At 33.2% G+C, this 27,003-nt stretch overlaps 1 protein-coding gene across 4 annotated transcripts in view; it reads right to left on the bottom strand.

Moving 5' to 3' along the window:
- LOC130448333 (uncharacterized) overlaps positions 1-27,003 on the bottom strand; it is a 111,656-nt gene that overhangs the window by 18,807 nt on the left and 65,846 nt on the right. For all 4 annotated transcript variants that reach the window (XM_056785636.1, XM_056785637.1, XM_056785638.1 and 1 more), the window contains exons 2-5: positions 9,862-10,119; positions 7,813-7,970; positions 6,178-6,224; positions 4,275-4,423 (exon numbers count right to left, since the gene is read on the bottom strand). In XM_056785636.1, the coding sequence (XP_056641614.1) occupies positions 4,275-4,423; positions 6,178-6,224; positions 7,813-7,970; positions 9,862-10,119 (612 nt within the window). The remainder of the gene's footprint in view (positions 1-4,274; positions 4,424-6,177; positions 6,225-7,812; positions 7,971-9,861; positions 10,120-27,003) is intronic.

Here is a 27,003-nt window from a genome sequence, read left to right as displayed (position 1 = left end):
GAAATTGAGGCTTAACATCATCAGAAATGCGCGTCGACTATATATATAGACCCAAAGGATTTATTGGAGAAGCCAATGTTTACAACTGAATTTATCGTCTTCAGAGACTTAAGACTAAGTTTACCTTCAGTCTCCGAAGACGATAACATGGTCAATATACTAATTTCAAAGTGTGGTGACGTTGTTTAAATATACTTTGTATAATTTTTACCTGTTATTTTGGAGCAAAAATTCCCGTAAATGTTCCTAATTAAAAGGAATATAATCAAAAGCTTGTTTCGTTTAATAAAATTAAATTTGAGCTCAACTTTATGTATCTTCTTTATTCAACGGAATCGAGAGAAGACGGTTGTCAATTTTAATTGCTAGACAGTAAATTAATTAACATCAAAAGACTTACATTTTTTTTTTTTAACAAAAAATAGGGGTTGAAAATGGAAATTTCTCCAAACTTGCTGAAAGAAGGGAAAGTAATTTTCAGTACGAATTCAATTTCTAGGATAAATAATTCAATAAAAATATACAATATATTTTCGCTTATTTCCTCCACATAATTTGTACCGGGCGCGTCCACCGAATTTGATATAATCAAACAGAACCGGCTTCAGAATCCGTGTTGTGGACGAGCTGATACCAATAACAAATCGTAAACATTAAAAATTTGTCATTAAACGCATATTTTCACTGAAAATTATTATTTACCTCGTAAAAACCCAATCCAATGATATTCCTTATCGAATATATATTCGACGGGAAGGTGTTTCTGTGAATCAGTAATAATTTTCCTTGTAGAGAAAGCAGACACGTATGAAATGAAACTGAAAATTTACATTTTTCTATTCGACCGAAGGAACAGAAGACAATTTTTCCACGTCAACCGTCGAGGAGAGATATTAGATTAAATATCACGTTGCCCAAAGGAAAAGCCAGGCAACGGAAATTGATGACACCGGATATAGATTGAGTTGTTACGTGACCAAGTGTTATTTTTTCTTTTTTTATAGTCGCGATGTTATATTTGGATTGAAGAGTCGTTCTGTCAAAAGTATGAAGCGTTAAGATTTTTTTATAATATTTATACATGATATCTCGAAAAGTATCATCTTATTTTCGCATATTTCACCTTATCAACATCTATTAATCATCAACAGAAGTCTGCGGTGACATTTTCGATTCTTTCGAGGTTTGTTTTGTAAATGTTAATTAATCCTATGGAAAAAATCGAAGGGGGTTGAATCAGGAATGGGGATTCAACCAGAAAACACTTTAATTTCTATAATCTTTCAAGAAAATTTTTGTTTAATTACAAAGTTGTTTAGATAAAATTGCGATTGAGATATAAGCGATCAACTGATCTTGTAAATCGCTTGATTTTCAATGTCTAAATGAAAAGAAACTTCCCGTATTTTCCTTAAACCTCCAATTTTTTTTTTTTTCGAATACGATTCGTCCTTCAAAAGATTTTTTAGTACGTTTTTAATGAATTTCTTTGTCGATTCCTTGTAATCTTGACAAATAGCATGGTACAGAGACGGTTAATGAGTTCTTTTGTTAATTAAGGCTCATCTGGTTTTTTTTTTATAATTTTTAGTCGTTTTTTGCATCAGCGACATCAAAGCAGATTTTAGAAAAAAAATATCAGTGGATTTTCATTGTACAAGTTTCAAATTAGATAAAAATAAATTACGCAAAGCGAATTTTGGAAAATCAGATCATGGATAGATAATACAAACGAAAATATAGAAGATAGAAGCTAATAATATTAGAAAATCAACGATAGATACTAAATGATATCAATAAGGAGGATTCACGAGAAAATTTTAATAATTGGAACCAGATATTGACAGAAAACGGAATGGAAATGAACAAAAACAAAACCAAAGTTACGATAATGACGAATTTTCAAGAAAAACTTTAAATTTGGGTTGAGGACGAACTTATTAAAATGTACAAAGCAATTTAGAAATCAATTTTATTGACAAAAAAGCAGCGGAGATGAAATAATTTAGAAAATAAAAAATTTGAAGGTTGAATCAAGATAAAAATCGTTAGTAAAGATGATGGACGGAATTTATGAAGAACTTTTTATAAGGAACGAATCGAATAGTTAAATTAACACCCCTACATTCAATAGGGTAAAAAATCACCAGATTACAAATAAAACTCGAAATATGAATGCATCTAAATGTTCAAAGGTGTAAGAAATTAAAGAAATTTGAATTATTAATACCATTAAATCACAAGATTTATTTCGAATTTTTGACAATACAAAAGGCGGTTTTTGGAAACAAAAAATTAAGTATATTGAGACACGAAATTTGTTTTTACTATAATAGCGTACAAATTTCAGTTATACAGGGTGTTCATGGAAAAATTTTTTCGTACTACCCCTCGATTCTGAATTATATAGTTTCGATAATTTTCAACGGTTAATAAATGTTTAAATCGATAAAATTTACGGTTTATTACATGCACCAAATCCCGAAATACCCTGTATATGTTTGAAGGAATCTAATACGAAATATTTCTTTATGTTTTCTATACGGGATATCGTCGACGAATCCGGGTTACAAGCTATATAGAAGCTTAACACCACCAAAAATTCGCGTTGAAAGCTAAATTAAAGCTTAACACAACGAGAAATCCGCGTTGAAAGCTAAATTGATGCTTAACACTACGATAAATTCGCCTTGAAACCTAAACTGAGGCTTAAAACCATAAAAAATTCGCGTTGAAAGCTAGACTGAGGCTTAACACGACTACAAATCCGCGTTTAAAACTAAATTGAGGCTTACGCCTCGAGAAATCCGGGTTAAAAGCTATATAGAAGCTTAACACCACCAAAAATCCGCGTTGAAAGCTAAATTAAGGCTTAAAACCACCAAAAATCCGCGCTGAAAGTTAAATTAAAGCTTAAAGCCACGAGAAATCCGCGTTGAAAGGTAAATTAAAGCTTAAAGCCGCGAGAAATCCGCGTTGAAAGCTAAATTGATGCTTAACACTACGATAAATTCGCCTTGAAACCTAAATTGAGACTTAAAACCATAAAAAATTCGCGTTCAAAGCTAGACTGAGACTTAACACGACTACAAATCCGCGTTTAAAACTAAATTGAGGCTTACGCCTCGAGAAATCCGGGTTAAAAGCTATATAGAAGCTTAACACCACCAAAAATCCGCGTTGAAAGCTAAATTAAAGCTTAAAGCCACGAGAAATCCGCGTTGAAAGGTAAATTAAAGCTTAAAGCCGCGAGAAATCCGCGTTGAAAGCTAAATTGAAGCTTAACACTACGATAAATTCGCCTTGAAACCTAAATTAAGGCTTAAAACCATAAAAAATCCGCGTTGAAAGCTAAATTAAGGCTTAAAACCACCAAAAATCCGCGCTGAAAGCTAAATTAAAGCTTAAAGCCACGAGAAATCCGCGTTGAAAGCTAAATTAAAGCTTAAAGCCGCGAGAAATCCGCGTTGAAAGCTAAATTGATGCTTAACACTACGATAAATTCGCCTTGAAACCTAAATTAAGGCTTAAAACCATAAAAAATCCGCGTTGAAAGCTAAATTAAAGCTTAACACCACGAGAAATCCGCGTTGAAAGCTAAATTAAGGCTTAAAACCACCAAAAATCCACGTTGAAAGCTAAACTGAGACTTGACATCACCAAAAATCCGCAATGAAAGCTAAACTGAGGTTTAACACCACTTAAATCGATAAAATTTACGGTTTATTACATGCACCAAATCCCGAAACACCCTGTATATGTTTAAAGGAACCTAATACGAAATATTTCTTTATGTTTTCTATACGGGATATCGTCGACGGATCACCCGCTGTCTCTTAAAATAAAAAAGCGACGTTGAATTGTATTTTATCGAATTAACGTAATTTCCGGTACGGTCCTGTCCAAGAGGGTTGCAAGAAATGCCGAGATAACATAAGTGCGGCGCAATGAAATATGTAAATGTTGTATATTCCCCGTTTTCGGTAAAATAACTAGCGAGTTCTGAATAATTTCATCCCCCTTACTTGTTATTCTCGATGCTTACTCGAAAACACCCCGCCCGAACCTGGATCCCGTACAGGAACGGACTGAATTGGAAATCGAAAGATCTCCAAATGTTTCTTCGATAATTTTTCTGTTATCAAGAAATTTGATATAATTCTTTAGGACAATGTCGATTTCAAAAAGTTTATTCGAAATGGCAGCGAAAATCATTTGGATCTCGATGATTCTTGTTGGGGAAAAAAAATAATTGAAGTAAGACGATTTTTTACCCGTTGCGGGACGCCTCTGGCTGTAGCTGCGGCACGCCCATGCCTCGGAGAGCTGCCTCCGTGTTTTTCTTTTCTATGTGACGTTTTGAGACCGCGAAGAAACCTAGAAAAAGTCGTTCGTTTTTTGTTGGTGTTGGTATAATTTTGATCTGAAACAAAAAATTTTGAAATTATAAATTTGACTGTACTATTACGATGTGAATGCGAAATTTCTTCATACCTCTGTCGAAAAAACCGTCAAAAACTTCTCATTATACTAGCTTTGATTAGATATCGATTCATTAATAAAACAAGGAAAATTTCCAATTAAGATAAAGTGAGAAAAACTTTTAATTTGGAAACTTTTGATGAAACTATAATCAAATTTCAACTTTTCTATTCGAAATAAAAGTAATAAAACCAAATTTTTTTCCTAATTAAACATCACTATTTAGAATTTTTATTAAATAACGAATCGTCGGATGATTTGTATCTCGAAATATCTGTATTTAAAATTATGGCGGGAGCGCCCAAATTTTTTTTCAATATATGGCGAAGGCGTTGTTGCGACCGCCATAATTTCAAAAAAGTTTGTCGAAACCTCAAATTACGTCGAACTATGGATTTTATCGAACTGAATGATATGGAAATGTGGATATAAGAAAATTTGATATAAATAGAAGGAAAAGAAAGCAAGTCAAACGTCAAAATTTTATTTTTCTTTCATAAATTTAGTTTATAAAAAACAGAATTCAAATTACCACGTAATTATTTGTTATAATGTAAAATATTATGTTGTTTACGTAGGACAGACATCTCAGCGTTTAGAAAATAGAATAAACGATCATAAATAACTCGAATTTTATATAAAAAAACTATAAACTATAAAGATCGAAATCGAAATGTTACGTTTAATGGATTGTAAAAGTATATAAAAAAATCTAGGTGACTAAATAAGTTTTTAATAACATACAAATATAAAATATTTAACATATTTCATGTTGTAATGTTTTTTTTTTTGTATCACGTAAATCGATAATTGTGTTTATTCGAAATCTATTCAGGAATCCTGAGCGGAATCCCAACGCGTTTAATCAAATTAACAGTACCAAAGGCATACGTCCTAATGTAATTTCGAAATCACCTTACCACGCATGCATACGGAATTAGGACCTTGTCGAATCCCTTAATTTGTATTTAGATAAAAATCGATTCACTTTTACAATTAAATATTATTTAAAAATAATTGTAATTTCTATAAAAATAATAAATAGTGTTTGACCGCAATACGTATATAATAAAATTAAGAATCTGGCATGGTATAAAATGCCCAAAAGTCCGTTCATTATCAAAAACGACGCTTCCTCTTGTCCGTTTTTTTTTTTCCTAATTTATCGTTCTTAGATACTTAAATGCGGTTTTTTAAGCTTGACAAACCGCCAACTTTTGAACGAAGTTGATTACACTCGTACGATATTCATAAATTTAACTCTCAAGTTAATTAAATAGGATCTAGGATGTACAATATATCTAAAGTTAAAAAAATACACTCTGTATTTAGATATTAAGCTTGAGGATGCAGCAAAGCAGCTCAGAAATCATCCGAGATGCCTCAAAAATAAAACTCAAGAGAACCAAACCCTTCCAGTTAATTTATTGTTTATACTACAGAAATTGTATACTGAACTTTTATAATGATATTTAAGTAACTTTTCTTCGATTTCTGTAAGTTTTTTTCACGTAAAAACTGTCTAAATCAAACATTTAAAATTTTATTTTCCCAGTTTTTCTATATTAGTATTAGAATTGATTTGTTTCGACAGAAGATATTAACAACATGAATGAAACTAACGATAGTAACGAAATTTGTTTATTAAATAGTTGCGTTTAATATAAAATTCAATAATTTTATTAAAACACTTACCGTTTGGTGGAAATTCATAAAAATAAGCTGATCTGGGACTCAGACATCTGAAAAAAAAAACGGTTTTCTTACTTATTATGAATTGTATGTTTTCGATAACGATAAAACATACAAAAATTATGAGAGTAAAGTTAACAATAGAGAAATTAGAAATAGAATAGTAAAAAAGGCCACGAGGAAAATGAAAATTCAATGTTTGAAGAACAGAAAAGCTTCCAGAAATGTTGAAAGTAGGGAATTAGGAAGATTGTAGAATTCTAATAAGAAAAACTGGAAAAAACAGTAGAAATTTCAGATTGTACATTTGCTGAGACATGTAACTGAAGAAATCGAACACTCAAAACATTGTGCATTATCTAGGAGCTAAACTATGGTAACCTGGAGATGAAAATGACAACAAGGTATTTAATCCTCTGGTGAAGATATGGGCGATTCAAGACAAGTAAAAAAGTTTGTTAGATCACAAAGAGAACAAAGAAGATCAAAAGAAACATGGGACGACGTGATTTTTATACAACTAAATTATTTTGCACAGTGTATATTGGAGGAAAGTCTAGTATTGGAAAAATAGGTTTGTAAAAAAACGTGTGACGAACAAAGTTGTTTTCCGGGAAAATTACACTCACGACTTAGTAGTGCAAAAGTAGAATCGAATTTATAAGAAGCAAGCAAATATCAATACGAAAAAAACTTTCCTAATTCGAAATTGAATTGCGAAGTTTTAAGGGATAATCTTGTTTTTGGAACACGAAGAGTTTCACGTAGAAGATCAATGAGACGTTGTACGTGAAAGAAAATGTTTTCCTGAGGTTTCTCCAAAAAAAAAAAAGAAAAAAGTTTTCCCTAAAAACTATTTGTATTTTCAATCGAAATATATAGAAAAAATCGAAGAATTCAAATTTGGTTTTAAGGAATCGTAGTATTTAAAGTTTCAGTACATATTTTAATATCTTGTAAGGTTTTTAACGTATAAAATATATGATTTTTTTTTAATAAATTATTTAACAATTACCAGGGATGAATGTTAATTAATATCCTATAATTATCAAACAATATTAATTATATATGGTTACTACCCCGTTTCCATTAAGTTATTAAGCATAATCACGATAATAAGGTTGTTGAATTTCCTGTTAATACGACAATAATTTTAATTAATTCCAATTATTCTTAAGATGATATGAGATTTGTTGAAGAAACTTTCTTTGTGACCTTATAAGTCAAAATCTTGGAATACTCTACCAAAATTTAAGATACGCTCACTTCGAACATCGATTTTTTTGTTTTTATTTACATTTAAAAATGTTTTAATACCTCCTGTAACTAATTTTAATGAATAATTACAAATTTTTTATCATTTTCTTCTTAATTTTTTGTTTCTTATAGAACATATACAACGATGTGAAAACCAAATATATCCCAAATCATGAATGTTATCTATTTAAACAAAAGTTTGCCTTTTTATCAAAAAAATCTATCGAAAAATTCATCTTTATATTGTACAGATTGTCCCTTTAAAAGTATCAAGAGGAATTTTATGATAATACGCAGAAATTGAGAAAGAAATTGCCGTTTATATAGGACAGACATCGCAGCGTTTAGAAAATAAACTAAACGATCATGAAAAAAACTCACGTTTGGTAGTTGTGTTGTTGCTGATGACTGGCTACGTGTTGATTATGTTGTTGACCTAGAATTCGTTGTTGTTGTTGTCTAGCTATGTGAGCTGCGAATACCCCGTAACCAAATCCGTATATTTCGTCTTCTTCTTTGTCGCTCAAACAACTAGACGGCTGTAAACAAAATATATGAAAAAAAAAATTCAGATTAGATTCCGCTCGTTGAAATATCGTTTCTCGTAGCCGATTCCTCGGGTTCGATAAACCACGTCCCGGCGTTTCGAAAACTGATAACCACGAATCGGCTAACTGTCTTTGGAAGAGACATTTACTGTGTAGAAGAGGTCTGAGTCCAATTCGGAACTATTTAAACCACTGGTACACACCAAATATCAAAGAACTTCACCTGTAAAACGTTTCGTAAAGAAAAAAGGAGATTTCTGGGATTCAAACCTACATCGACTACCTAGAAGAGGATGAAACATTCTAAGGGCTGTATTATATCAAATTCTTGAGCTTTTCGATGCCGAGTTGAAGAAAAACTTCACTTCATTTGATATATAATTAAGTGCAGAGCCCCAGAACTTCAAGACCTCATCGACAGGCAGACGTGGTTCTACAGCAGACCCCGAGAACTTCAAGACCTCCTCGACAGGTAGACGTGGTTCTACAGCAGACCCCGAGAACTTCAAGACCTCCTCGACAGGTAGACGTGGTTCTACAGCAGACCCCGAGAACTTCAAGACCTCCTCGACAGGTAGACGTGGTTCTACAGCAGACCCCGAGAACTTCAAGACCTCCTCGACAGGTAGACGTGGTTCTACAACAGACCCCGAGAACTTCAAGACCTCCTCGACAGGTAGACGTGGTTCTACAACAGACCCCGAGAACTTCAAGACCTCCTCGACAGGTAGACGTGGTTCTACAACAGACCCCGAGAACTTCAAGACCTCCTCGACAGGCAGACGTGGTTCTACAGCAGACCCCGAGAACTTCAAGACCTCCTCGACAGGTAGACGTGGTTCTACAGCAGACCCCGAGAACTTCAAGACCTCCTCGACAAACAGACGTGGTTCTACAGCAGACCCCGAGAACTTCAAGACCTCCTCGACAGGTAGACGTGCCTCTACAGCAGACCCCGAGAACTTCAAGACCTCCTCGACAGGCAGACGTGGTTCTACAGCAGACCCCGAGAACTTCAAGACCTCCTCGACAGGCAGACGTGGTTCTACAGCAGACCCCGAGAACTTCAAGACCTCCTCGACAGGCAGACGTGGTTCTACAGCAGACCCCGAGAACTTCAAGACCTCCTCGACAGGTAGACGTGGTTCTACAGCAGACCCCGAGAACTTCAAGACCTCCTCGACAGGTAGACGTGGTTGTACAGCAGACCCCGAGAACTTCAAGACCTCCTCGACAGGCAGACGTGGTTCTACAGCAGACCCCGAGAACTTCAAGACCTCCTCGACAGGTAGACGTGGTTCTACAACAGACCCCGAGAACTTCAAGACCTCCTCGACAGGTAGACGTGGTTCTACAACAGACCCCGAGAACTTCAAGACCTCCTCGACAGGTAGACGTGGTTCTACAACAGACCCCGAGAACTTCAAGACCTCCTCGACAGGTAGACGTGGTTCTACAACAGACCCCGAGAACTTCAAGACCTCCTCGACAGGTAGACGTGGTTCTACAACAGACCCCGAGAACTTCAAGACCTCCTCGACAGGTAGACGTGGTTCTACAACAGACCCCGAGAACTTCAAGACCTCCTCGACAGGTAGACGTGGTTCTACAGCAGACCCCGAGAACTTCAAGAGCTCCTCGATAGGCAGACGTGATTCTACAGCAGACCCCGAGAACTTCAAGACCTCCTCGACAGGCAGACGTGGTTATACAGCAGACCTCGAGAACTTCAATTTATCTCGTCTCTTTGGAGATGTTCAAGCTTGTGAAATCTATATTACCAACATATGTTTGAGATCAATATCATCTTGATATACTTGAACTAGCCCCTTTTGTGCTTCTCACATAAAGAAAAAACAAAATTTCGTTCTAATAAACTCACCGAATACTTTCCAGGTACATATATTGGTTGAGAAAGCGAAGTAGTTAGAGGTGCGGATACCGGGGTACCTCTACCTGTCGTTGGACTGTAATTAGTAGGTGGTGTACTCGGTGTCGTGACTTTTCTATCTTTCGGTGACATTTCCGCCCATTCTATTCTTCTCAAATCTTCGAGATGTCCCAAAACGTCAACGTAATGAGTACTAAATAAATCGGCGTACCTAGAGGCGAGACCTTCTAAATAACCTCGCTCGCCTTCCTGAAAAAACGAAAATAAATTTACTCAATCCTGTAAACAGTAGGCAAACAATCGCTTTGAATTATTTCAATTTAAATGGCGCGTTCACCACTTTTTAAAATTTATTCGAAATTGTGGCGGAGGTTCCGCGCGCCGTCGCCAAAATGTTGATTACAGAATTAAATTATTAATTATTCACCCTGTATTCTCAATTAAATTGATATGTTTGATATCGTTTTCATTAGAAAATGAATTTTTTTCGATTTGTCTTTGCTTTTTTGAATCAGTGCAATTCATTTGTAAATACTGAACCGGAATACCCAAAGACGCATTATTTTAGTGATATAGAAGCCCAGGAAACACAGTTTTTTGTCTTTATAACGATTTTTATACGTATATGTAATAAATTAGTATAGTTTCATGCTACGAGCTGCAGTGATTTCAGAAAAAATCTTCGTTAACGGCATCCAAAATCGCCTAAGCTGATTCCCGTAGATTATTCCCACGCTTGACAAAATCTAGCTTCTAAAATCAATATCCTTGATATTTAAACTGTTGGTATGACATCTTTTATATAGGAATTGACCATTCTTTCGAGTTTTGAGAAGTTTTTATAAGAAGATGTTCTTAAATCTAATTATTTGTACCCACAGTCATTTATTCCTTTCATTTAGTCCTTTTAAAATGTTTATGTTTCTAAATCTTCTCGATTTTACGTCTCTTCCGTTTCAAAATTAGTTTTTTTTCGATAATTTTTGAAAGATTGATAAAACTGACGTTTCGACTTTTGTTTAAGTCTGTAGGGATCGGGATCATATTTTGATAAGGACTTAAGGAAACGTCAATTTTATCAATCTTTCAAGAAATTATCGAATTTTGAAATAGAAGAGAACTAAAATCGAGAAAATTTATAAACATAAATTAATGATCAATTCGATATCCTTTTGGTAAATATTTTGTGGACGTTTATGGACGCCTACACTCTTGGGAAATCCCGGCATCTTTCGGCATCGCTTCAGTTTAGAAAGTTATCCAAAGACTCTTGAAGAATATAATTGTGCGATAGCGAGTTATTTATATCTGAACGTTCACGAGATGTTATTAGTTTAGCAAACTTCGAGTATCCCGATCCCTACCTGACGATTGAAAAGTAACTTCCAAATTGAATAAACTACGAACTAAATATTTACATAAACCCTTTCGATGAAAATTTTTTCGTTAATCGACGATATAAAAATAGATTCGATGCGCATTTCTCCAAAACGGAGTGTTTGATGTTTGATCCGTGATTGAATCGAGTTTGTTTCTGTTTTCGGGTCACGCAACTTTCGGCTAATGACTCTCTAGAAAACTCCCGCTCCAACTTCGAGAGCTTTGTGTGTAACTTCGCGAAATTAAGAATGCTGCAAAATCAGAACAAACAATAAGGTGAAGGGAGAACTGGAAGTATTGACAAGCGATGAACTCGAGAGGAACCCTAAGAGAAGTTCGGATTTTTCAAGTTGCCCCATTGTTTTTATTGGATTTCGGGTTTAACCACTTAGGGGTATAAAGTCCGATTCGATTATAAACAAAAAGATTGTTCAAATATTATCCGATGTCTGTTGAAAGATTTTATTAAAAGTTTACTCGGAGTTTTTAGAATGATTCGGTTTCTGCGAACTGCAAGATTGTGATTTTTTTTTTTTTTTAAATTATAGTGTTTGGAAAATGTTCAAAACAATAAACGAGGTTGCAAACCGGTTGATTTTGCTCAAAATAAAACTTTTGGATGCACAAGTGGAAAAATATAAATATCTGGATGCAATAGTACAGGAAATGAGTTTGAACACACATTTAATGCAGAGGATTATTCTTTGCCAAGGTCTTTACATGTACAAACCATTGAAGAGATCAAGTTTATCAAGATATCAATACAAATACGGTTTATAAAGTTCATCAATTTGATGAATCACTTTTTCACGCTCTAGTAATTCATTTTGCTTATTAATTGAAAAAAATTGGACTTATTACCTTTGATAAGTTCATTTCTAATCAGTCTTTAGCTTATTATCGTTTTTGAGCTTATTAAACTCATAAATAAGTTTAAAAATTTAGTGAGACACTTTTTAATTGTCGAATTATTGATTCAGCTTAACAACAATTTGAAATTTAATTTTGGAAAAGTTGATTTTCGACAGCTTCTAGCTTATTAAGTTCATAAATAATCTCAAAATATTTGACGAGACACTTTTTGATTCTCAAATGATTCGTTCTTCTTATTAATTAATCAAAATTGATTTCATTATACCCTACAACATCATTTTGAAGCTTCGAGCTTATTAAACTCATAAATAAGTTTAAAAATTTAGTGAGACACTTTTTAATTGTCGAATTATTGATTCAGCTTAACAACAATTTGAAATTTAATTTTGGAAAAGTTGATTTTCGACAGATTGTAGCTTATTAAGTTCGTAATTAATCTCAAAATATTTGACGAGACACTTTTTGATTCTCAAATGATTCGTTCTTCTTATTAATTAATCAAAATTAATCTCATTATAGCCCATAACATCATTTTGAAGCTTATTAAGCTCATAAATAGTTTCGAAAAATCAATGTGACACTTTTCAATTGTCCAATTATTGATTCAGCTTATCAAGAATGTAAAATTGAACTTAACATATTTGGGAAATTCATTTTTGTTAGCTTCTAGCTTATTAATCTTTCAAAAAATTTGGTAAAAGTAAATTTGTAAAATAGTGAAGTAAAAAAGTGAATTGGTGAAGTGAAAGTAATATTTGGTGAAAAATAGTAATATTTTAGCTTAATAAGTCAATTATAGTAAATATATTAAGGTTAATAAAGTCGTTATCAATATTAAATTAATTAATTTCTATGGCCTTTCCCGTTCTGAATGGTGACTAACAAACTAATGTACCCAGAAGAGAAAAAACTAAACGTCCCAAATCCGTAAGTCACGAAACGATGTTTCGAATTCCGAATCGACTACTCTTCAAACCCAAGTAATCTCGCATCATTCAGAAGTACAAAGGAAGTGCCTTTTCAAGGACGAAAATTCCGGTGTGACGTATGGAACTTTGACCGGTAAAGTAGCGAAATTCCATATAGAAAAAAAAAATTATTTAAAACGTCTGTACGTCGTTTCCACTCGAGATTCTTTTTCTATTATTTTTTACGTTCCGTCTCGAGTGGTAAGTGTACATGGTCATTAAGTCTCGCCGAGGGGCACTTTTCAACTTCTTCGCATACACTCAACCGCGGAAAATATTCAAATTTACATAGCGGATACTTTCTTTTTCATTTATTTTTATATTTATATACGAGAAGATGTCGTAATTCGAAAGGGAAAAAATTCGAAAAACTGAACTATCTATTTAACCTCGTATATTTTATATAATAAGTGAGTATTTACAAATAAAGAAATTAACAAAACCAGTAAAGAAAATATAGGACGCAAAAAATATGATGAAGTAATTGATACTATACTTAAAAAAATGAAAAAATGACACATGAAAAAATATTAATGATAGATGAGGTTTCAAAATTAGTAATTTACAATTCAGAAATACAGTCCGACAGTTTCTGGTATCTAAATCCAAAGACAAAGGTCTTAAAGAGCTTGTCGTAACGAACTTTGGGTTAAATTTATAAAATCCGATGGACATCCTTTATATTAACATATAATTGAAGTCTTTAGTGTTAATTTCCTCAAGTATTACCAGAATTTCAATTCTCAATCGAAATATTTTGATACAATTGATGTCATATGTAGATTTTTTTATTATTATCAATAATTATGTCATTATCGTTTGTAATTTTATTAATTGATTTTCGCCACTATAAAATGACAACGACGTTTTACAGTTTACCATTTGAGAAATCCTTCGTTTCCTTGTCTCCTTTTGAATATACGAATAGGTCCTGTTTAGTGCATTTCTCATTCACGTGTTGTGTATTTTCCGGTTGACGAAGAACCACTCCGCCATTTGCATTGTTGATATCACAGACGAATGAATTTGTATGAATAGAGGCACGTATTGCTTTCTGCGTTTACAGACAACGTGCAACATGAGGGTGCCTTCCTTCGTCTTAATCTTTACTAACTTGTTGTTGTAGTCGTTAATTGGTAAATATACCGATTGTCCTTTGTCGTGCTCAAACTTCTAGCTCGGTTATATGTTTAGAAAAAATCATTTTGTTTAAAGTACGATAACCGATAAACAGCGACAAAAAAATTGCAGAAATTGATGATCTGGATCAACGGGTAGTTAACGGTATCAATTAGAATAATGTTTTAAGTCTGTTCCTTTTTAATATGGAAAAAAATGGTCGATCTGGAACACCAGACAGTTAATTGTATCAATTAGGATAATATTTAAATCTTCTTGTGTTCCTAGTGTCTGTTTATGGAGAACAATCTTGTTTGTCCCACCAAATCCTACATGTTCCCCTTTAGTATGGAAAGACTTTTTTGGAAAAATCTAGTTTTTCTGGACGCGTTATCCTTCTTCAAACTACTATCATCGAATAAAACAAATCTGGTTTCGATCAAAAAGAGGATAATTAGTTTAGATCTAAAATCTGGTGTCCGTGTTATATAGGCTATCTCCTGGGAAGTATCTTGGGTATATTTGATGGTGTCCTAGATCGGTTCCAGCAAATTTACGCGATTTTGATTATTATTTTTGTAATACTATCCATTAATGATTTTTTTTTTATTATTTCGTCTGTATTAACAACTTTATATCGTGTAGGTATGTCCGTTGTTTGATATTTCGCAACCAAAACATTTTTCTTTTAAAAATAGATATTCCGGACTCTTATTTTTATATATTCACATAAAAATAGACGATATTTAAGTCGTCTTGTGTTCCTAGTGTCTGTTTATGGAGAACAATCTTGTTTGTCCCACCAAATCCTACATGTTCCCCTTTAGTATGGAAAGACTTTTTTGGAAAAATCTAGTTTTTCTGGACGCGTTATCCTTCTTCAAACTACTATCATCGAATAAAACAAATCTGGTTTCGATCAAAAAGAGGATAATTAGTTTAGATCTAAAATCTGGTGTCCGTGTTATATAGGCTATCTCCTGGGAAGTATCTTGGGTATATTTGATGGTGTCCTAGATCGGTTCCAGCAAATTTACGCGATTTTGATTATTATTTTTGTAATACTATCCATTAATGATTTTTTTTTTATTATTTCGTCTGTATTAACAACTTTATATCGTGTAGGTATGTCCGTTGTTTGATATTTCGCAACCAAAACATTTTTCTTTTAAAAATAGATATTCCGGACTCTTATTTTTATATATTCACATAAAAATAGACGATATTTAAGTCGTCTTGTGTTCCTAGTGTCTGTTTATGGAGAACAATCTTGTTTGTCCCACCAAATCCTACATGTACCCAAAAAAGACTGTTCCCCTTTAGTATGGAAAGACTTTTTTGGAAAAATCTAGTCTTTCTGGACGCGTTATCCTTCTTCAAACTACTATCATCGAATAAAACAAATCTGGTTTCGATCAAAAAGAGGATAATTAGTTTAGATCTAAAATCTGGTGTCCGTGTTATATAGGCTATCTCCTGGGAAGTATCTTGGGTATATTTGATGGTGTCCTAGATCGGTTCCAGCAAATTTACGCGATTTTGATTATTATTTTTGTAATACTATCCATTAATGATTTTTTTTTTATTATTTCGTCTGTATTAACAACTTTATATCGTGTAGGTATGTCCGTTGTTTGATATTTCGCAACCAAAACATTTTTCTTTTAAAAATAGATATTCCGGACTCTTATTTTTATATATTCACATAAAAATAGACGATATTTAAGTCGTCTTGTGTTCCTAGTGTCTGTTTATGGAGAACAATCTTGTTTGTCCCACCAAATCCTACATGTACCCAAAAAAGACTGTTCCCCTTTAGTATGGAAAGACTTTTTTGGAAAAATCTAGTCTTTCTGGACGCGTTATCCTTCTTCAAACTACTATCATCGAATAAAACAAATCTGGTTTCGATCAAAAAGAGGATAATTAGTTTAGATCTAAAATCTGGTGTCCGTGTTATATAGGCTATCTCCTGGGAAGTATCTTGGGTATATTTGATGGTGTCCTAGATCGGTTCCAGCAAATTTACGCGATTTTGATTATTATTTTTGTAATACTATCCATTAATGATTTTTTTTTTATTATTTCGTCTGTATTAACAACTTTATATCGTGTAGGTATGTCCGTTGTTTGATATTTCGCAACCAAAACATTTTTCTTTTAAAAATAGATATTCCGGACTCTTATTTTTATATATTCACATAAAAATAGACGATATTTAAGTCGTCTTGTGTTCCTAGTGTCTGTTTATGGAGAACAATCTTGTTTGTCCCACCAAATCCTACATGTTCCCCTTTAGTATGGAAAGACTTTTTTGGAAAAATCTAGTTTTTCTGGACGCGTTATCCTTCTTCAAACTACTATCATCGAATAAAACAAATCTGGTTTCGATCAAAAAGAGGATAATTAGTTTAGATCTAAAATCTGGTGTCCGTGTTATATAGGCTATCTCCTGGGAAGTATCTTGGGTATATTTGATGGTGTCCTAGATCGGTTCCAGCAAATTTACGCGATTTTGATTATTATTTTTGTAATACTATCCATTAATGATTTTTTTTTTATTATTTCGTCTGTATTAACAACTTTATATCGTGTAGGTATGTCCGTTGTTTGATATTTCGCAACCAAAACATTTTTCTTTTAAAAATAGATATTCCGGACTCTTATTTTTATATATTCACATAAAAATAGACGATATTTAAGTCGTCTTGTGTTCCTAGTGTCTGTTTATGGAGAACAATCTTGTTTGTCCCACCAAATCCTACATGTACCCAAAAAAGACTGTTCCCCTTTAGTATGGAAAGACTTTTTTGGAAAAATCTAGTCTTTCTGGACGCGTTATCCTTCTTCAAACTACTATCATCGAATAAAACAAATCTGGTTTCGATCAAAAAGAGGATAATTAGTTTAGATCTAAAATCTGGTGTCCGTGTTATATAGGCTATCTCCTGGGAAGTATCTTGGGTATATTTGATGGTGTCCTAGATCGGTTCCAGCAAATTTACGCGATTTTGATTATTATTTTTGTAATACTATCCATTAATGATTTTTTTTTTATTATTTCGTCTGTATTAACAACTTTATATCGTGTAGGTATGTCCGTTGTTTGATATTTCGCAACCAAAACATTTTTCTTTTAAAAATAGATATTCCGGACTCTTATTTTTATATATTCACATAAAAATAGACGATATTTAAGTCGTCTTGTGTTCCTAGTGTCTGTTTATGGAGAACAATCTTGTTTGTCCCACCAAATCCTACATGTACCCAAAAAAGACTGTTCCCCTTTAGTATGGAAAGACTTTTTTGGAAAAATCTAGTCTTTCTGGACGCGTTAGCCTTCTTCAAACTACTATCATCGAATAAAACAAATCTGGTTTCGATCAAAAAGAGGATAATTAGTTTAGATCTAAAATCTGGTGTCCGTGTTATATAGGCTATCTCCTGGGAAGTATCTTGGGTATATTTGATGGTGTCCTAGATCGGTTCCAGCAAATTTACGCGATTTTGATTATTATTTTTGTAATACTATCCATTAATGATTTTTTTTTTATTATTTCGTCTGTATTAACAACTTTATATCGTGTAGGTATGTCCGTTGTTTGATATTTCGCAACCAAAACATTTTTCTTTTAAAAATAGATATTCCGGACTCTTATTTTTATATATTCACATAAAAATAGACGATATTTAAGTCGTCTTGTGTTCCTAGTGTCTGTTTATGGAGAACAATCTTGTTTGTCCCACCAAATCCTACATGTACCCAAAAAAGACTGTTCCCCTTTAGTATGGAAAGACTTTTTTGGAAAAATCTAGTCTTTCTGGACGCGTTAGCCTTCTTCAAACTACTATCATCGAATAAAACAAATCTGGTTTCGATCAAAAAGAGGATAATTAGTTTAGATCTAAAATCTGGTGTCCGTGTTCTATAGGCTATCTCCTGGGAAGTATTTTGGGTATATTTGATGGTGTCCTAGATCGGTTCCAGCAAATTTACGCGATTTTGATTATTATTTTTGTAATACTATCCATTAATGATTTTTTTTTTATTATTTCGTCTGTATTAACAACTTTATATCGTGTAGGTATGTCCGTTGTTTGATATTTCGCAACCAAAACATTTTTCTTTTAAAAATAGATATTCCGGACTCTTATTTTTATATATTCACATAAAAATAGACGATATTTAAGTCGTCTTGTGTTCCTAGTGTCTGTTTATGGAGAACAATCTTGTTTGTCCCACCAAATCCTACATGTACCCAAAAAAGACTGTTCCCCTTTAGTATGGAAAGACTTTTTTGGAAAAATCTAGTCTTTCTGGACGCGTTAGCCTTCTTCAAACTACTATCATCGAATAAAACAAATCTGGTTTCGATCAAAAAGAGGATAATTAGTTTAGATCTAAAATCTGGTGTCCGTGTTATATAGGCTATCTCCTGGGAAGTATCTTGGGTATATTTGATGGTGTCCTAGATCGGTTCCAGCAAATTTACGCGATTTTGATTATTATTTTTGTAATACTATCCATTAATGATTTTTTTTTTATTATTTCGTCTGTATTAACAACTTTATATCGTGTAGGTATGTCCGTTGTTTGATATTTCGCAACCAAAACATTTTTCTTTTAAAAATAGATATTCCGGACTCTTATTTTTATATATTCACATAAAAATAGACGATATTTAAGTCGTCTTGTGTTCCTAGTGTCTGTTTATGGAGAACAATCTTGTTTGTCCCACCAAATCCTACATGTACCCAAAAAAGACTGTTCCCCTTTAGTATGGAAAGACTTTTTTGGAAAAATCTAGTCTTTCTGGACGCGTTAGCCTTCTTCAAACTACTATCATCGAATAAAACAAATCTGGTTTCGATCAAAAAGAGGATAATTAGTTTAGATCTAAAATCTGGTGTCCGTGTTATATAGGCTATCTCCTGGGAAGTATCTTGGGTATATTTGATGGTGTCCTAGATCGGTTCCAGCAAATTTACGCGATTTTGATTATTATTTTTGTAATACTATCCATTAATGATTTTTTTTTTATTATTTCGTCTGTATTAACAACTTTATATCGTGTAGGTATGTCCGTTGTTTGATATTTCGCAACCAAAACATTTTTCTTTTAAAAATAGATATTCCGGACTCTTATTTTTATATATTCACATAAAAATAGACGATATTTAAGTCGTCTTGTGTTCCTAGTGTCTGTTTATGGAGAACAATCTTGTTTGTCCCACCAAATCCTACATGTACCCAAAAAAGACTGTTCCCCTTTAGTATGGAAAGACTTTTTTGGAAAAATCTAGTCTTTCTGGACGCGTTATCCTTCTTCAAACTACTATCATCGAATAAAACAAATCTGGTTTCGATCAAAAAGAGGATAATTAGTTTAGATCTAAAATCTGGTGTCCGTGTTATATAGGCTATCTCCTGGGAAGTATCTTGGGTATATTTGATGGTGTCCTAGATCGGTTCCAGCAAATTTACGCGATTTTGATTATTATTTTTGTAATACTATCCATTAATGATTTTTTTTTTATTATTTCGTCTGTATTAACAACTTTATATCGTGTAGGTATGTCCGTTGTTTGATATTTCGCAACCAAAACATTTTTCTTTTAAAAATAGATATTCCGGACTCTTATTTTTATATATTCACATAAAAATAGACGATATTTAAGTCGTCTTGTGTTCCTAGTGTCTGTTTATGGAGAACAATCTTGTTTGTCCCACCAAATCCTACATGTACCCAAAAAAGACTGTTCCCCTTTAGTATGGAAAGACTTTTTTGGAAAAATCTAGTCTTTCTGGACGCGTTATCCTTCTTCAAACTACTATCATCGAATAAAACAAATCTGGTTTCGATCAAAAAGAGGATAATTAGTTTAGATCTAAAATCTGGTGTCCGTGTTATATAGGCTATCTCCTGGGAAGTATCTTGGGTATATTTGATGGTGTCCTAGATCGGTTCCAGCAAATTTACGCGATTTTGATTATTATTTTTGTAATACTATCCATTAATGATTTTTTTTTTATTATTTCGTCTGTATTAACAACTTTATATCGTGTAGGTATGTCCGTTGTTTGATATTTCGCAACCAAAACATTTTTCTTTTAAAAATAGATATTCCGGACTCTTATTTTTATATATTCACATAAAAATAGACGATATTTAAGTCGTCTTGTGTTCCTAGTGTCTGTTTATGGAGAACAATCTTGTTTGTCCCACCAAATCCTACATGTACCCAAAAAAGACTGTTCCCCTTTAGTATGGAAAGACTTTTTTGGAAAAATCTAGTCTTTCTGGACGCGTTAGCCTTCTTCAAACTACTATCATCGAATAAAACAAATCTGGTTTCGATCAAAAAGAGGATAATTAGTTTAGATCTAAAATCTGGTGTCCGTGTTATATAGGCTATCTCCTGGGAAGTATCTTGGGTATATTTGATGGTGTCCTAGATCGGTTCCAGCAAATTTACGCGATTTTGATTATTATTTTTGTAATACTATCCATTAATGATTTTTTTTTTATTATTTCGTCTGTATTAACAACTTTATATCGTGTAGGTATGTCCGTTGTTTGATATTTCGCAACCAAAACATTTTTCTTTTAAAAATAGATATTCCGGACTCTTATTTTTATATATTCACATAAAAATAGACGATATTTAAGTCGTCTTGTGTTCCTAGTGTCTGTTTATGGAGAACAATCTTGTTTGTCCCACCAAATCCTACATGTACCCAAAAAAGACTGTTCCCCTTTAGTATGGAAAGACTTTTTTGGAAAAATCTAGTCTTTCTGGACGCGTTAGCCTTCTTCAAACTACTATCATCGAATAAAACAAATCTGGTTTCGATCAAAAAGAGGATAATTAGTTTAGATCTAAAATCTGGTGTCCGTGTTCTATAGGCTATCTCCTGGGAAGTATTTTGGGTATATTTGATGGTGTCCTAGATCGGTTCCAGCAAATTTACGCGATTTTGATTATTATTTTTGTAATACTATCCATTAATGATTTTTTTTTTATTATTTCGTCTGTATTAACAACTTTATATCGTGTAGGTATGTCCGTTGTTTGATATTTCGCAACCAAAACATTTTTCTTTTAAAAATAGATATTCCGGACTCTTATTTTTATATATTCACATAAAAATAGACGATATTTAAGTCGTCTTGTGTTCCTAGTGTCTGTTTATGGAGAACAATCTTGTTTGTCCCACCAAATCCTACATGTACCCAAAAAAGACTGTTCCCCTTTAGTATGGAAAGACTTTTTTGGAAAAATCTAGTCTTTCTGGACGCGTTAGCCTTCTTCAAACTACTATCATCGAATAAAACAAATCTGGTTTCGATCAAAAAGAGGATAATTAGTTTAGATCTAAAATCTGGTGTCCGTGTTATATAGGCTATCTCCTGGGAAGTATCTTGGGTATATTTGATGGTGTCCTAGATCGGTTCCAGCAAATTTACGCGATTTTGATTATTATTTTTGTAATACTATCCATTAATGATTTTTTTTTTATTATTTCGTCTGTATTAACAACTTTATATCGTGTAGGTATGTCCGTTGTTTGATATTTCGCAACCAAAACATTTTTCTTTTAAAAATAGATATTCCGGACTCTTATTTTTATATATTCACATAAAAATAGACGATATTTAAGTCGTCTTGTGTTCCTAGTGTCTGTTTATGGAGAACAATCTTGTTTGTCCCACCAAATCCTACATGTTCCCCTTTAGTATGGAAAGACTTTTTTGGAAAAATCTAGTTTTTCTGGACGCGTTATCCTTCTTCAAACTACTATCATCGAATAAAACAAATCTGGTTTCGTCCAAAAAAGGATAATTCGTTTAGAGCTATAATCCAGCGTCTATGTTTTACATGCAATCTCCTGGGAGTTAATGGTATCAATCAGGATAATGTTTAAGTCTTCTTGCTTTCCTAGTGTGGCGTGAAGATTTTTCCTTTCAAAAGCCAAACATTGATGAAATCTATTCTATAATAGCTGATGTTTGTATTTAGGAAAATAGACGTTTGGTGGTCCGAGTAGTATTAAAATTTGAAATGTTTTCATGTGATAAACAAAGAAAACTAACAGCGACATTTGCTGCATATACATCAAATAAATTATGTCTGCTTTTACATCCGTCTGCTCTTTGAAATGATATCGAATAAAGCACTCGCTATTAATTAAAATGGTGTCATGCCGAATTTGAGATTAAAAGACATTCGCATAGTCTAATGACGTCCTCGACGACGACGCCCGTCTCCGCCACCGGAGAAGTTCCTAATTTTTATTTCGTTTTAACTTAGACGTCCGACTATTTATAGTGAGTACACCAATGTTGAAATGGTCGATTGTGCAAACGCGTGATTATTATACGAGGTTTCTTACAAAAGATATTTGAGGAATCGGAAGTGAAAAATTAAACTCGGAAATTGAATTATTCTACAATTTTCTTATTTTATTGTGGGACCAGTAAAAAGCACTTGGAAGCTTAATTCCGTAGAATAAACTAAGGTCTCGTAATATATGTCCATTCCGGTCAGAAATACCGAGCTCGAGTCTACAACTGCTTTTCTATATTTAACAACGACCGAGTCTACCGTTTTTTATCCTTTTTCTTTTTGCCATCATTCTAGGTTATTATGGCCCATAAAACGTTAAACTCATTCGAAATAATAATCTTCATGTTTATTAGAGACGAAAAGCACAACGGGTGGCAGAGAGAGCTGCATAAGCTCGACGTATTTATATATATTCCCTTAAGGGCTCACGGAGGTATTATCTTTCTATTTTTCCGTATTTTGAGCTTTGACATAACTTTTCCGCGTCGGAATAGATGAATTAGTAGTTTAACAATGTTTGTATGTGTTTTTTTTTTTGGTTGTTTTTTACAATACAAGACTAAAACTATTACTACTTGGAAATGAAAGATTTTGAATTTCTCTCATCGAAAAATGAGTAAAGAAAATGTTAGGTTAGGGCATTTATGAGGCATCCAAGCTTATAAACCAGTCTCGTCAAATTCTAACAACGTCCACAAACTCCTTTCTCTATCTTTTTATTGGGGTGGTTTACTCCCCTTGCGGTTTTCGCTATTTCCTCATCTGCCTTTGTTTCTTGTCCATAGAGGTATCCATTATCCTTCTCACAGATTCTCGTTATGTGTCCTGCCCGATTTAGTCTTTTGTATACCTCACATTTTCTCCTCCAAGTTCTTCTTCTATTTCTTCATTTTTCTGCAATCTTCTTCTTCTTTTTTATGTATGACAGTTGATTTTTTGATCGTTTGAGCTATCCAGGTCCAATTTTTCACTTTCTACAGCAGTACTGACCACAAATAACATCCCATGAATCCTATTCAGACGTGGAGGTTTTAGATTTATGTTTGCAATCAGTTTCAAATGGTTAAGCAAGAAGTCTTTAGGAAAGTAGGACGAAAAACAGGAAGTTGTCGAAGGAAATGATCGAGGATTTTAATGTAATTATAATATTGAAGGTGGATTCGACGTTTATGTGTGGATTTCGATTCAAATTTGTGTTTTTTTTTTGTCTTTCAATTACCTGGAACCGCGTATGTTAATATAATGTCCCTTTTTTTACATTTGCATTGTGCAAATGCGGCAAATTTATGCATTAAATTTGCTCTCTTCTATTCAGAAGTACCCTTGAAATTAAAAAAAAAAAAAATTCAAAGGCCACCGCAATGTTTTAGAATCGCTCACACACATTCACAAATACAATGGATCCGGCCGTACATTTTTATTTCACATCTAGACGGCTAATTTTACAGGGAACAGGTGTTTGAAATTTTTTTTTTCAATAATTAATAACGTGAAGTAAAAATTGATTTGTTGGGGTTCGAAAATTTTTAAAATATACTTCAAAAATCACTCGTTTCAACATGTATCTAAACAAAGAGTTTATATATAATTATTCAGACAAGAATTTTGAGAAAAAAATCGTAGATGAACTTGGAATTTTTAGTTGGAACTCAACTTGTTTTGTTGGTTTTTATTGGAAACTTTTTGGTGTGAAAACTTTCTAATTGACGTGGTTAAGAGACGCCGCGTTTGGGGTAAAACTTAGGTAAATAGTTAGACCGAAAATTACGAAGTTTAAGGAACGAAGTATGTTTTCAGGGCAATTACAAACTTGTCTCCAACTTCATATCATACTCTAAAATGTTCATTATTTAGTTATATCTTTTCGCTTTTTTACCGTTCTGTAAAGGAAAAAAAAATCCTATTCTGTACAAGTACATCTCAATTTCGTTGCTGAACAAATAAACTCGAATATGGTAAATGTAAATATACAAATAGAAAAAAAGAAGTGCGGAGATCCTGGCGGAGGAATCTAAAGTATAAAAGCTACCACTTGCCGAAAAAGACCCTGAATAAATTCTACTTCGTTTTGGGGTCGTAAAGACTTGGGAAAATTGTTGAATCAAAGTCCCTACAAACAAATATTTTACAAGTGAAATTTGAACAGACGGTTTCGGTATTTTCCTCATCTAAAAAAAGGGATTTTTCATTTAATTTAATTACAATAAAAAACAATAAATTTATATAAGTTTTTATGTAATTTCAATATCAAAAAAACATGTTTGGTTAGACCGTTTCATATATGTATGTAAATCAAATTAGTTTTTCACATCAAAATACTCCCAAATTATTTATTATCAATTTTTTTTGAAAATAACTTCAACTAATACGTCGTTTTAGATCCAAATTTTAATATTGTTTATGGAAAATGTTTCCACCTTAAGAATTAACCGTTTCTTCTCAAAATAGGCGATTATTGATGAACATTTTTCTTCTGCAAGTGAAAATTTGAGGTGGGGTAACAATAAACAGTCGCCGAAGGCTAAATCTGGTTAATAAGGTGGTTTTCCAGCTAATTAAACCTCCTTCTTGAGGCGTTTCTTGAGTTCTGTTGTTTGAAAACCACTGTCTTGATTATTTTTCCGTATTAGAAGTTTAGTAGTGCGAATCCACATCAAAAATTTGGCTTAAACTGCATCAAATAAGTATGAAAAACGGTTGAAATATTGCCGATATCTTTTTGTTAAGAAATTTTCAAACAAAGCGCTTGCTTGAACCACAAATTTTCTTGTACAGATTTACATCTTGTAACTGTAATCGTTTAATTCCACTTAGAAAATCGATTATTTAAGTTGTACGCTTCTCACGTGTATTTTCTAGTTGTAAGGTACGGCGCAATGCAAATTGAAAAAGTATATGTCATGATGTAAAATTGAAACTAGTCTACATCGTCTTTTGCTGACTGAAAAGGCGGTTCGAAAACGTGATAAAACTTCATGTTTATATATCAACGTCCTTGAATTTATTTACTAAACTTTAGAAGAAAATATTCTTAAATACAACGTCCTAAGAATTGAATTACACCAGAGACGGAATTGACGAAAAAAATAACCAAACTTGAAATATGACTTTAAGGAAACTAATAATGTATCAAATACTCTGGAAATCTGGGCAAAACATCAAGCATTTTTCAATCAAGCAGCGATTAGAGCTAAACTACTACCCTGCAATGGATTCCGGGACACACTGTATTAGAGGGTAACGAAATAACTGACAGAATCTCTAAAATAGTGGCGGGCATACCCTTTATAGAACCTGAATCCGTCTGTGGTATCAGCTACAGAACCATAGAGAAACCGTTGAAGATGGTGGTAGATAGAAGTTACTGGGACAATCTACGCAGGCAAAAACTCTTCCGCAAAGTTAAAACCAGAGAAAATATATCGAATGTAATAAGAAAGACACCTAGAAGTTGCTTGATGCTCTATCTATATTCTCTGGAGGTGTCAGATACCATCAGGAAGCGTATGTAACAGAAGACGAGGATCTGTAGACATCCCACATAAAGATTAGGTTCCCCGGTATACGCTGTAAGATGGGGGGGCATAATAGATCAACCACACGTTAAAACCTGTACATTTGAATAAGAAAATTATCGCGTTGTTAATAATCATCCGAGAAATGCGAGATCGCCAAAAAAAAAGCTGTCGAAGACTTTCGAAACCGTAGTTTTGGAATATTAGTTTCAGGTAGCTATAAAAAATTTTGATTAGAATGTTACGAAATAATCGAAAAGCTACTTTACATATCCACCCTGTAGTAAATTTTATATTTTATATTCGAATTTTCGGCATTTTCCAATGTTTTTACACTAATATTTATTCGTTTCCTAAAAATAATTCTTAACGTTAAAGCGAAGTGATTTCGAAATCTAAATTTGTATTTACATTAGTTATCTCGAAATCCGGAAAGCCACCATCCGGACTCCGGGAGTCCGTGGAGGATTTCAATACATTTATATAGCGTGTAGACTTTTATTACTTTTTTCTTTTGGGGGGGAAATCCATTTATTTTTATTAGCATTTTTAGACCGCGCAATCCGATTCTTAGACAGTGTCTAATTGAATCTGACGTATAAAAAAGAATATTTCGAGATTATAATAAGTATGTCGGATACAAATAATCAATTGTAAAAAACAAAATGTTTTTTTGAGGTTATGTTAGTTAAATTTGACATTAACGTCGTTATAAATTGAAAACCGACATGTCTAGGTTGAGAAAAGAGAAGCGTTGCTTTTGCGATGCAATTAAACCGGGTCCTTTGAGTTATAAACGCAAAATTATGGAAAATTTGAGAATTGAGACACCCGCTACGGATAGTAATACCGATTGTAGTAGCGTCCCAACGAGTTCGAGCGCTCCAGATAATTCCAAACCAACACCCGAAGCTACCAAAGAAGAAAAC

This window comes from Diorhabda sublineata, chromosome 8 (assembly GCF_026230105.1).
Source record: "Diorhabda sublineata isolate icDioSubl1.1 chromosome 8, icDioSubl1.1, whole genome shotgun sequence".
Taxonomy (NCBI): domain Eukaryota; kingdom Metazoa; phylum Arthropoda; class Insecta; order Coleoptera; family Chrysomelidae; genus Diorhabda; species Diorhabda sublineata.
The sequence above is the reverse complement of the archived record's forward strand: the minus strand, read 5'-3'. Positions and strand labels throughout refer to the sequence as shown.